This window comes from Lathamus discolor, chromosome 3, assembly GCF_037157495.1.
Source record: "Lathamus discolor isolate bLatDis1 chromosome 3, bLatDis1.hap1, whole genome shotgun sequence".
Lineage (NCBI taxonomy): Eukaryota > Metazoa > Chordata > Aves > Psittaciformes > Psittacidae > Lathamus > Lathamus discolor.
The window spans coordinates 5,051,972-5,064,696 of NC_088886.1; the positions used below are offsets into that span (position 1 = coordinate 5,051,972).

At 47.2% G+C, this 12,725-nt stretch overlaps 2 protein-coding genes across 4 annotated transcripts in view; one reads left to right on the top strand and one right to left on the bottom strand.

The window, feature by feature from the left end:
* The window catches only part of FGGY (FGGY carbohydrate kinase domain containing), a 331,539-nt gene that overhangs the window by 297,590 nt on the left and 21,224 nt on the right, over positions 1 to 12,725 (bottom strand). For 2 of the 3 annotated variants that reach the window (XM_065673210.1, XM_065673212.1), the window contains exon 2: positions 675 to 810. The gene's annotated coding sequence lies outside the window, so the exon portion shown is untranslated. Of the gene's footprint in view, positions 1 to 674; positions 811 to 5,563; positions 5,710 to 12,725 lie in introns of those variants that run through there. The other variant, XM_065673211.1, reaches the window with a different exon arrangement.
* On the top strand, positions 6,244 to 8,453 carry JUN (Jun proto-oncogene, AP-1 transcription factor subunit). The gene has a single exon (XM_065673225.1). The coding sequence runs from the start codon at positions 6,816 to 6,818 to the stop codon at positions 7,758 to 7,760; it is 945 nt and encodes a 314-aa protein (XP_065529297.1). The 5' UTR covers positions 6,244 to 6,815; the 3' UTR covers positions 7,761 to 8,453.

Genomic DNA, 12,725 nt, shown 5'->3' on the forward strand with positions numbered 1-12,725 from the left:
AGTGTGCAGGTCCAAGCCTGAACCCACAGCACAATGAAGGAAAGCACAGTTCCTCACTGGATATCCCTAAACTCTACGGTGCTTTACACCAGGCATTTCTGGTTTCAAACAGACTTGCTTCCTCTCCTTCTCCTGTTGCAAACACTGCTTTATCCCAGGTTGCCAGGAGCCTACTGTTCCAACAGCTGCTAAGACAGAGTGAGGTGTTAAATTTGACAGGATGCCATATTGTTTATTAATTAAAAATCCAAGCATTTTGTATCCATTCTGAGACCCTCACCAAAACTGAGCTATTCACCAAGGGCTCTGAAGGGTTAAATCCAATTCTTCTGAGCCTTTCAGTCACAATTGGCAACCGTAAATCAATGCATTTTGTTGCCACTACTGACTTTAATATGTGTTTATTGGACCATCAAAATGCCAGAAAGCAAATTTCAGTTCTCCAGTGAAACCACAGCCCAGCAACCTCAGAACAAAGGCAGGCTTCCAGTGGGATCCTCATTCCCAAACACAGTAACTATCCTTTCAGAGGTGTTCATCTTTCTCCCCACCACTCAGCATTAGCAGCTTCTATTTGTGGGGGTAATGTTCTCATGCTGTCAGCTCGCAACACTGAGCGCAGCCGTCTGCTGCCCATATGCCACCCGTCCTCCAGTGCCTCCTTGACCGCTTACCTGCACTCCTGGGGCTCCTGCTGCAGATCAGCTGCTATTCTCTCAGCCTGCTTTGTGCGTAGAGGATTTTTCTGACTGTAAGCTCCACAGGATGGGAATTTTGTCCAATTCTCTATTCCTCAGAGCACCAGTTATGCTATGGAACAGAAATGACGAACACAGAGACATTGATGGTGTGACATTTCAATTTGTAACATCCTAAAAAACATGGGGAGCAAGACCCCCAGAGTTCCTTATCTCTAGACACTGCAGTTACCTTCTATTTGGACAGGGTTTTTATTCAAACTGTACGCATTTTATAATTTTTGATCAAAAATACATAGTTTATTACTTGTTTGAAAATGTATTTCTGGGCATTTTCAGTGACCACTGAAATCCTCTATAAGGCTACCTGGGAATGGGAAAAGCAATAGCGAGAAAACTGGATAAAAAGATGATCATATCAAATCTTTCATTCACGTGATGCTGCACATAAACACGCAGGGGTTGAATTGGTCAGGGAACATTCTTAAGAAAATGGAAAAGGTTTTTAGTGGTTCCTCCCTTAGTTCTGCAGTGTTTCTCTGCATTTACAGCCAAGTGCTACTGTCCTGCCCCAGAGGTAACCCAACAAGTCTTGCAAAGGCTCCTAACTTGGCCCCACCTCTGTCATTCCCAATCTTGTCTTTCTAACCTATTCATTTTCCTCCATTCCACAAACTATTAGTTTCAAAGAAATTCAGAGATTAATTAAAATGATTGGTGGGATGAGTAGGTGAGGGGGACAGGCTAAAGGGCTTGACAAGAAGAAAGATGAAAAGGACTAAAGGCGGATGGCTTGGTTATGCGATGAGTAATTGAGGGTGGAGGAGATGGACATGATATTCATTTACAAGTGCCTATAGTTCTGAGAAGCACTTTTCATGTGCAAACTGCAGACTAGCTCAAGACCAGCTTTCAGATCTGCTTCCAGGGTCCTTCACTTCAAGCTGTTAGTCCCACTCTTCCCCCAGCCAATGCATTCCCACCCCTCCCTTGTATCCTCAAATATATAAATATTATATATATTTAATTTCAGCTCAGCTTTCAGCCAGATTCAATTCCTGGATCTCTACTTGGCCACATGAGCCCTACTGGGTGCAAAGAGCAAAAGGAGATGCCATGGAAGCTGGGGGTGGATGAAGTGGCACCTCTTTGCCACACCTCTGCTGTGCTGCAGACTCCGGTGGACTTGGACTGACTATGAAAACACACCTTGAGGAACCAGGGAGGAAGTGGGAGTAGGAGCACCCAGGAATTATCTGTCTTCCTTTTAGCCTAAGGAAACTCTGTTCTTTGTGCCCCCTCACTCCAGCTTCTTTTTCTGTGTTCTGACATACTAAATAAAAGAGAAACACTTGCTCCTTCTGACTCTTCAAACTCATCTTCCTCAGCTGGGGAAACCTGCTCTCCAGTAATTCCTTAAGCAAGTGAAAAAGAGTGTGAGAAGACCCAGTAATTCCCACTGTTACTCAGTTCATGCAGAGGTGAAACAGGATGTCACATTTGAATGCATTAAGTGAATTTAAATATACCCTATATCATAAAAATAATTGTTTATATAAGAACAATATTGTGGAAACATTTCTGCTGAGGGGAAAAAGCAAGACAGTGGAATATAGTCAAGTTTAAAACAGAAGAAAACTGTATGAAAATAAGTATTTCCTTTCCATGAGCACCTTTTCCAATATAAAAGAACAGAATCTGTCATTTATCCCTTCTTCTTTCTTTTTCAAATGGTCTAGAAATAAGCCGAAAGCATTTGTGCTACAGGAGGGGAAGAAAACAAAAAATCCATTTATTCCTGGGCACCGAATATCATTTAGATGGATGTGGTATGTATAAGAAATTTTAATTTGTCCCTGAAAAGCCATTTAATTATTCAGATGATCTGATTGCTTCACTCAAGGCTTGCATTGATTGATTAGAGAACTTTATAAATCAAAATCTGCATTACTGCTGCTCCATACATCTACTTCTCACAGCAACAGAGATGTAGTTCATTTCAATTCCTACCCACAAGTTAGGTTAGTGAGATATGTAAATGGCTATGGTTTATAAATGGGTTTGTAATTCTTCCTTCATTCTACTAAAGGAATATTCACTTAAGGACATCAGGAAAGGGGGGGGGGGGGGGAAAGCCCTAAAGTAAGAGGTGTTTAATAAATCAGGGCATAGTCACCAAAATTCCCAGCTCTTTGGCTAATGGCCAGGAAGAATCACTGTTCATGGGCAGCACTCAGTGAGTCTCAGGGGCAGAACTTGGGGCACTTGGCTGAAATCTAAGCTGAGACCTCCCTAAGCACCCGCTCACCAGTCTCGTCCCGAATTAGGCAGAAAATCCCCTCGGAGCAGCAAAGAGCACTTGGCTTTGATTTCAGAGCTCTCGCCTGCTATGCACAACCTTTCTGACCAGCTCGACTGTCTGTTGCCAGCCTCGGCCAAATAACTTCTAAGTGAGTAGCAATTAACATAATGAGTGGACTGATGGGTGTCCCCCATAGCTACAGGCCTCGGTAGCAACACGTCTCTGGCAAACTGGAATGTCTGGTCCTGAAACTCCACCTCTGCAAAAGGAAGGAAGTCGAAAACTAAAATGGGTGGAGGGTAAGAAAAAAAAAAAAGGAGAAGAAATTAAATGACTTTAAATGAATCCCTCCAGCTCGATCCAACACTCACTGAAGCTAATGAAAAACCTGCATTGATAGAATGGGGCTGAACTGGACAGACTACAGAGGCAGAGCTTTTCAGCTTATACAAATATGTATTAGAATGATTAAAGCTACACTGACCATGCTCCTCGTAGTCTGAACTTGGCTTTCTAGGACAAAGGAGACATGCAGAAAAGCCCCCAAACGATAAACCAAACCAATGAAATTCTAACACATTAAATATGGCAATTAATCAGAACAAATTTAGTATTGTCAATACAGAAAAGTGACTGAAGCAAAGTATTTGCATGGTTTCCTATGTAACAGAAACCAGAAAAAAAAACCCAAACCAATACCTTTTTAGCTTAATTCTAAAATAATTCTTATTTCATAAGAAACACAATCCACACAGCAAACTACTCGAAATTCACTCCTCACGTTTGTCCAGAATTTCTTCTTTGCATAGACAAGCCCTTTATAAAGACCAGAAATGCACAGAGCCACAACACAGATCTTTTATGGGCTATCTCAGGGGAGCCTGAGCACAGCAAGGCCAGCCACGTCAGGTCAGACCAGATCCCCTATATCAGCCAGAAGCCAAGAGCAGATACCTGGAGCGGCACACAAAACCAGGGCACCACACAGCAGTTTTGCCTCAGGATGCTCTCCCAGGCACACGCGTTGGGATTTCCAGAGCCAACAGGCTGCATTTGATAGCCCTCAAGTGATTTCTGCGCTGTGAATTCACCTAATCACTTTAGAGTCCCTGAGTCCACGCAGTGCTCTTGCCAAGGAGTTCCACAGCTGAGCTGCATTTCTATGAAGACATTTCTCTGGTTTATTCTGAACCTGCCAGCTTCATTTGATGCCCCTTGGCTCTTGTGCCATAAGAGTCAGCCACCAGCCTCTATTTAACTTTATGTAAAGCTTAAAAAGGAGTTCAACAACTGCTTCTAGCGTTCACCGCACTAATGAATTTCAGAGATTCTCTTATGCATATGCAACAACTCACTGTTCTCTGCCTAAACCATTGGCAGCTGATGCTACAACAGCAGTTTGCATCTCAGTTACCTGCAAGACAGGCAGATGCTGCCTATGTGAAGGCTGTGTGTATACCAACAACATGCAGCAAGCCCTCCCTTCCCGGCCAAAGCTTTGCATTTCATACCACGGGCTGTTAACACAAGCATAGAAGAGTTCAGGTACTATTTGCACAGTCCTAGTTCTCACACAAAGTAACACCAGGGCCCACCATGTGGTCAAACGAAGCCAGGTGGGAACACCCAGGGAAAACACAGAGCAAAATAAACATACAACTTCAAACAGGGGAGCCAGACCTTCACTTCTCTGTCGCAGCTGCCCTTGTTTCTGTTTGCTTCATTGTTGCTTCCTACCCCGTAACTGGTAATTATGTCATTATGTCTAGGAAAAAATAGCACCAGAGAATTTGAAAGTGTCTTTTCAAACCTAGACAGAAGTTTTGTCAGCTTCACCTATCGTAACGAGTGATGAAACCTGACAGACCAAGTTCTTCACTAGTCTATCCTACAACAGGTAGCAACAGCTTTGTGTTGCAAGCCTAAGGAGCACTTGTTGCACTGTTAGCAACAGTAAACCCCTTCAGTCCCTGTCCTGCCCTGTGTTGCCATCTCGGGTCCTTAAATAGCTGCTGCACTTTATTCCAGAGGCCTGTCAGCATTCACAACTTCACACCTCGCAGAGAGGAGGGTGTGGAGGGAAAGGTGAGGAGGGGAAAGGTAAGAGAAATGAACCCAGGCAGCAGGGCATATGCTTTATGAGGGACGCACACGCCACGTTCAGCGTGGAGCAGTCACAGCGAACCAGAGATCACCCATCTGTTACTCCCAGGTGAAAATGCCAGCGCAGACTTTCCTCCTCGACTAGAATGCTTCACCTCCAGCCTTTACTCTCCCTCCCGACTAACCCGTACCTCCACAGCAATACTAGGGCACTCTGTCTAAAATTAGGCCGTGCTGACCCCTCCCCTTGGAGAACGACTTTAGAGAAGTCCATCTGGAGCCGGGATTTTTCCTGTAGGCTCTACATCCCCTCTCCTCCTCTGCTGTCCTGGCGCGGTTTTGAGGCCAGGAACCGACAACCCCCACCACTAGCCGTGCCCTCGCCGGCACCCCACAGCCACCAGGCGGTATCGGACGGAGGAAGGCAGGCCCACACGGCCCCACTGACCGCCCCCCGCACCTCACAGCCGGCAGCGCTGGCGGCGCCCCGGCAGCCGGGAGGCCCTTCCCGCACGGCGGGGCTCCCCCGAGGGGGAAGGCGGCCGCCAACCCCGGGCGCGCCCGGCCGGCGGGAGGACAAGGAGGGGACGGGGGGATGGTGTGAGGCGCTGAGGCCCCTCAGCGGGGCGGGCGCGTAGGCGGGGGCCGCCCCGCGGCGGTTGGTGCCCGCCCCGGCCCCGAGCACCGCCCCCGGCACTGCCTGGAAGCCGCACGGGAGGCGAGGAGGGGAAATCACGTGAGGCCTCCCCCGAAGCACCACCTGAAGGGCCGTACCACCATCGCCGGCGGAGGGGCGTGAGGGGGAAGCACGGGCCAGAGCTCGCCAGCGCGCAGCCCGCCGCGGGGACCGGCCTGCGGGCAAACAGACGAGAAGTCGGGAGGGAGGCGGCTGCTTGCCGGTGATGGGTTACGGGACGGGGCCGAGCGGCGGGAAGGGGGCAGCGGCTTTTCCGCACACCCCCCCCCGCCGGGCGGGTGGTACGTGTCCGTTAAGGAGGCGCCGGCGGCGGCCAACCCGGTCTGCGCCCTGTACGCGGTAACCAGCTATTCAAAAACAAGACGTCAGCCCACAATGCCCCGGGCCGCCGCCAGCATTACCTCATCCCACAAGGCCCCGCGCCGGCGCTGAGAAGCTTCTAGGGGCGGGGTGGCCATGGCGACCGGCTGATCCGCACCGGGCCGGGCCAGCGGCCCGCCTCCCCCGGGAGAGGCGGCGGCAGCCAATGGGGAGCCCGCGGGGTGACATCATGGGCTATTTTTAGCGGGCTCCCGGTCGCTGATAAGTGAAGGGCTCCACGCCGGGAGCGGGCTCAGAGCGCGGGGCGGGCGGGAGCGCGGCTGCGGCCGGTGGGGAGAGGCGAGCGGAGCCGAACCGAACCGAGCCGGGAGGGCGCGCAGGGAAGCGGCCGAAGTTCTCGCGGCAACTTGTGGCGGCGGAGCAGCCCCGCGGCAGCGGCAGTGGGAGCAGGCACCGCGCCGGAGCCCCGCGCCGCTCAGCCACACCGGGCGGACTCGCAGCGCGGCGGCCGCGGGCCCGGCCCGCGCCGGGAGAGCTCTCCGCGACCCGGCCTGAAGTAAGGCTCTGCTTCCCCCGTTCCCGCTCCCTGCGCGGCCGCGGGAGGGTTTGGGGTGGCGGAGAGGGACGCAAGCGGCGGCCGGGCGGCTTCTCGGCGCTGCCGCAGCTCCCGGCGCCACTCCGCGGACTCTGTTCTATGAGTGCAAAGATGGAGCCTACTTTCTACGAGGATGCCCTGAACGCCAGCTTCGTGCCGCCGGAGAGCGGCGGGTATGGATATAATAACGCCAAAGTGCTGAAGCAGAACATGACGCTGAACCTGTCCGACCCATCCAGCAACCTGAAGCCGCACCTGAGAAACAAGAACGCCGACATCCTCACCTCCCCGGACGTGGGACTCTTGAAACTAGCCTCGCCTGAACTGGAGCGGCTCATTATCCAGTCCAGCAATGGGTTAATCACCACCACGCCGACCCCGACGCAGTTCCTCTGCCCCAAAAATGTCACCGACGAGCAAGAGGGGTTCGCGGAAGGCTTCGTGAGAGCGCTGGCGGAACTGCACAACCAGAACACAATGCCCAGCGTGACCTCCGCTGCTCAGCCTGTGAACAGCGGCATGGCACCTGTGTCCTCCATGGCCGGCAACAGTAGTTTCAACGCGAATTTGCACAGCGAGCCCCCGGTGTACGCCAATCTCAGCAACTTCAATCCCAACACACTCAACTCCGCACCTAACTACAACGCGAACAACATGGGCTACGCACCCCAGCATCACATAAACCCCCAGATGCCCGTGCAGCATCCCAGGCTGCAGGCTTTGAAAGAAGAGCCTCAGACTGTACCTGAAATGCCAGGGGAAACTCCTCCCCTGTCCCCTATTGACATGGAGTCACAGGAGAGAATCAAAGCCGAGAGAAAACGCATGAGAAACAGAATTGCAGCATCCAAATGCCGGAAAAGGAAGTTGGAAAGGATTGCCAGATTGGAAGAAAAAGTGAAAACTTTGAAAGCCCAGAACTCAGAGCTGGCATCCACTGCCAACATGCTCAGAGAACAGGTTGCACAGCTTAAGCAGAAGGTCATGAACCATGTCAACAGCGGGTGCCAGCTAATGCTAACACAGCAGTTGCAGACGTTTTGAAGAGACTGTCTTAAGCGAGAACTGTGATATTGTGGTATAACTAAAACAAACAAAAAACAAACCCCGCCAAAAGTGGCAGATGCGTAAAGCTGATGGCAAAAGCTGAAAGGCTGAGTCCTGCCTGTGCTCTGCAAAGCGCATGTGTGGAAAGACTGGTGAGCCTTCAGCTCGAGCGAGTGGTCAGCACCACACCGAGAAGTGCTGTTCCTGCTCCGGTGAGATGTCAGATCTTCGTTTAACATTGACCAAGACCTGCATGGACCTAACATTCGATGATCATTCAGTATTAAAGGTTAAACTGCAATAGAAACTGTAGATTGCTTTATGTAGTATTCCTTAAGAAACAAAACAAAACCAAGTGGGAGGGAGGTTTGTGGGAGGCTGATAAACAACCCCAGAACTATTCTGCCTGCCTTGAGTCAATTGTGTATGTACAGATCCTTTTTTATTTTATTTTATGAAAGTTGATTAATGTCAATAAACTACTTCATGACTTTGTAAGTTATTTTTATGTTGTTTATTTGGGCACTGCCCAGTATTGTTTGTAAATAAGAGGCTTTTTTTTAGCACTCTGAGTTTACCATTTGTAATAAAGTATAATTTTTTAATGTTTCTGTTTCTGGAAAAAAATCTAGAAGGTTCTATTATATTTAAGAAAAAAATAAAAGAATTAAAATGCATTTCCCCCCCTCATACTTCTTGTTTTGCTAGTACCTGAGTTGGGAAAATGCCCTTTGTGCTGAGCTCTGAGGGTAAGGATTCTGTTCATCTTGCTCTTGGAGAGTGGGTGAGGAGGAGAGGGAGTAGTTGAAGCCTCATTGCTAAACTAAAGCAACTTTTTGGGTTGTCCTGAAGTTGTAGCTCTCAGTTTAACCTGACCAGTTTGCCTGCTGTATTCTACTGGCCCAATTTAGATGGCTTGTAGCGGGGTAGAAAGCCAGTGTATGAAGTTGCTCCATAACTGGGGCAACTGGCTACCTGATCTGACATGTTTTTCTTATTAATGCCCTCAAGAAGATCAGGCAAGTGGTTGTCTTAAACCCCAAAACAAAACATGTTTTAGGCTTCAAAACCAGCAATGTTCACCTTTGTTCTTGTCCTCCTTCCTAGGTAGGAGGTGATCCTTATTTGTGAGTACTTATAACAACACTGCTGTCAACAGTAAAATAATTTTCTAACCCTTCCCCTCTCTAAATCCTTTTGGGTGTCACAGTTCTAAGCTTTTTAGAAATAGGAAAACAGCCTAGTGGGAAATGAAAGCAACTTGCTGAGAAACAGCACTCCTGTTGCTTGTTTTCAGCAACTTAATGGAAAGACCAACTTCGCTGGTGCTTCCCATGTACTTTTAACAAAATAACTTAAGGTTTAGTACAATGACAATATAAATACATATCTTAGAAACATGCTGCTTAACTCGTGGGGGCGGGGGGGGGACACACACAATTATTATACCAGGATTTTCAACACTGTGCCCAATTCTTGTAGTTTAATAAGTATGTATTTGCAGGGAGGCCAGATGTTTTCCTGCTTGCTGCCTAGAGCCAAACAGCCAAGAGGAAATAGATGCTATCAAAAGACAGCCAGAAATATTAGAAATTCATCATTAGTGAATGGTGACTTTTTAGAGCAGTGTTAAAAGTGTCTTTTCTCATTAGAATAGGAATAAGCATTAGTCTTATTAAAGCTCACTCCACAAGATAATGATTGGATACATATACACCTTTACTGTTATCAAAATGATACCCTGAAACTTGCGACTAATGTGGGTCAGTTCCGTACAGGAAGCATAGAAGTATCATTCCTCCAACTTTTTTTTCTGCCCATATTATATGCATTTTATCATGAGGGGTTGTTCTAGTGTTTAAACTAGGGTTACATGGTGATCTCCCTCCACATGAAAATCCAAGTGTCAAGGTAGGCACTGTTTAGATGGTGTTTGCTGCTGTCAGAGGAATACAACTGTAACAACACCAACCAAACAAAGGGTTACTAGGAGGATACTGTACTTTGCCAAGAGTACATTTTGCTGATGTCAGCAACCCGGAAGGTAAGTTGATTTTGACCATATGTAGGAATAGACAGCAGAGGGATAATACACAGCACTGCTGGGTGTGGTTTTACAGGGATTTAGCAAGTGCCAACTAGCAAAATAAGCAGGGCAAGGAGATTAATTACCTGCAAAGGTGCATGTTTAACTCTCAGCAGTGCTGGGTTATGGACTCAATGTTACTAGCAAGCATTCTGCTTCATCACCTCATTACATACTAAATAAATACATTAGAGAAAATCCTATGTTAATTAAACACAGCTGAGTGACAGTCTGCTCCACCCTCTCCTAATACGCACACAGGGACACTTAGCATTGCAGTTATGTGTCTTCTCTCTCGAGTACAACATTCTGTAACTAAAGAGTTACTGAGTAATAACACTGCTCCTTAGGTGGGCATCACCTGGCAGGTTGGTTTCTGTGCCATGAGTTACCTGACCTGGTCCAGCTCAGGTGTTGGTGTCCACCACCATCAAGCAAGGTGGGGTTTAGTGCCAGTTACAGAGTTTCAGAAAGAGACGTGGAGCGATTTAGATGAATCTTTGGTCCACATCTCATCTGAGCATCAGGCTTAAGACAGGGCAATGTAAGTTTATATTCCCTCTGCCTCCATCTGTTTTGTAAACAGTGTAGTGGGCTATGAGCCTGTTGCTATCTGGTTCACTTAAGCACAGATTACAGTTCAGCACTCTCAGTATATCACTAAGTCACTCAGTGATCAATACACACAAACTGTAATGAGAGATGTGCCTGCATTTGTATGTGGCGAAATGTAAAGTTTTAACACTTACTTAACTGCTTAGATTAAAACTGCCTAATGCGCTATGTGCCTCGCTTCTATGAGTTTTCTTTGAGATTCAGAGAGAAACTCTCTTTTTGTTGCCCCAGCTGTACTCACAAGGGAATATTTTGCAAATAACAGCATTGTGAACATGTATTTTGTTTGGCTGTGAGTGTTGTCAACGGATTCAGGAAGTGAAGTCAGAAAAAGGCAGGGTTTCAAACAGGGCAGGCTCCACAGAAATGCCTAGCACAGAGCCTCTAATCAGAACAACATGTTTGGGACACAGGGATATTAATTAGAATTTGGGTCTCTACTAAACCCAGCAAAACCCTCACACTTGTATCCCATGAAGAGAAGTGAGTTACAAGGGGGGTTGACCATGATTACTCACTGCATGCTTTTAAATCCAGAGTACTTGTCATTACAGAAATAACAGTCACAATATCTGACTTATTCTACAGCAGGAAAGAGCTATATACCAGCCAGTTCCAATCTCAAAACACAGTAGTAGTTACTAATAGAATCCTGATCCTCAATTGCCTACATCTCTGTAGGTCTAAAAAATACTGACCTCAAAACATGGCACTTTAAATACCAGCCTAAGGCAGCACATACCCATTTAACAATGAAGTTTAGCAACCAAGAGATGCCTTAGCTGTCTTTCCACTTTATAGGAAGCTGTCAGGAAATACAAACAATATCCCTCCAAACCTATGTGAAAAATGACTGACAGCTTTGTCCCATGCAAAAGCCTAAGAAATCCATTACAGTGATTACTTTCTGAGAAAGTAAATAGGCCTTTCAGTGAAGTACATTGCTGCATACCCATTAATGACCTTATCCCCCCTACTGTGCAGGAAGCAAGGAATCTGACAGGCACCCAGGTTACTGTGCAGCAGGCTTACATCATTTACCTAGTGTCACACAGCACATACGGACACTGCACAGTGGAGCCAGAACCAGTGGAGAAACTGAAGTTACAGAGCTGGATCAGTACAGTGTTTTGTTCAAGTGCATCACCCTGACCAGGGCTCTGGGGTTATGAGCTGGGTAGCATCACTGAAGTCTGTGGGGGCAGATGGACCAACTCAGGTTGTGACAAGCTTGGGCATCAGTTGAATACACCACAGAATGAGGTATACCACGTCCATGAGAAGCACAAGGCAGAACTGCAAAGAAAAGAACACTTATCTTAATATCAAGCCTAGTGCTTTCTCTGTTCTTCATCTCCCTGCTCCTATACCCAAGACTTGGGTATAACAACACAGAGTTACCCACATCAAGAAACTGAAACCAGTTCAGGCAAATTTTGCTGTGTAGGAAAGAAAAAGCTGTAAACATCGTAAGTGAATACAAAATATTGCTAACAGGCAGATGGACAGCAAGGAAGTAATATTAAAATTACCATATACACAAACCCATGATGAGACAGAATATCCCTCAGTAACATGTAAGGATGTAGCTTAGGAATGGGGGAAGGAAGGTAGTATTAGTCTTATAACTACAGAAAAGGAAAATTCCATATGTGGGTGGTTTGCTTTTTGAGGAGGCAAATCTTCCAGAGGAATGCTTGATCTTTAAAATCACACATGCTGCCAACACCAGTGTCTGCACCCAAGGGCTGGTAGCAGTCCTGATTCTACACATACATGTTACTGTTGACAAGAATCACAGAACAGTTTAGGTTGGAAGGAACCTTAAAGTTCATCCAGTTCCAACCCCCTTCCACAGGCAGGGACACCTTTCACCAGAGCAGGTTGCTCCAGGTCCTGTCCAACCTGGCCTTGAACACCACCAGGGATGAGGCAGCCACAGCTTCTCTGGGTACCCTGTGCCAGTGCCTCAGCACCCTCACAGGGAAGAGCTTCTGCCTTACATCTAACCTGAACTTCCACTGAAGTTTAAAGACATCACCCCGTGTCCTGTCACTACAGTATAATACATCCTCTGAACACAGAACAGTGTGCTGACAAAGAAAACTTGTAGAAACTCATCATATAATTTACTGTGAAAGCCTCTGACTATTTCCTCACTTTTAAGGGTGGTTTTGCACAGCAGGACCCTCTTTTCCAATTTTGCACATTATCCTTTGCAATCCCTTTTTGTTAAAGAATAATGGAACTACAAGAATCAA

Excerpts from the sequence above, each read along its gene's own strand:
- JUN (XM_065673225.1), top strand. The coding sequence starts at position 6,816 with ATGAGTGCAAAGATGGAGCCTACTTTCTACGAGGATGCCCTGAACGCC.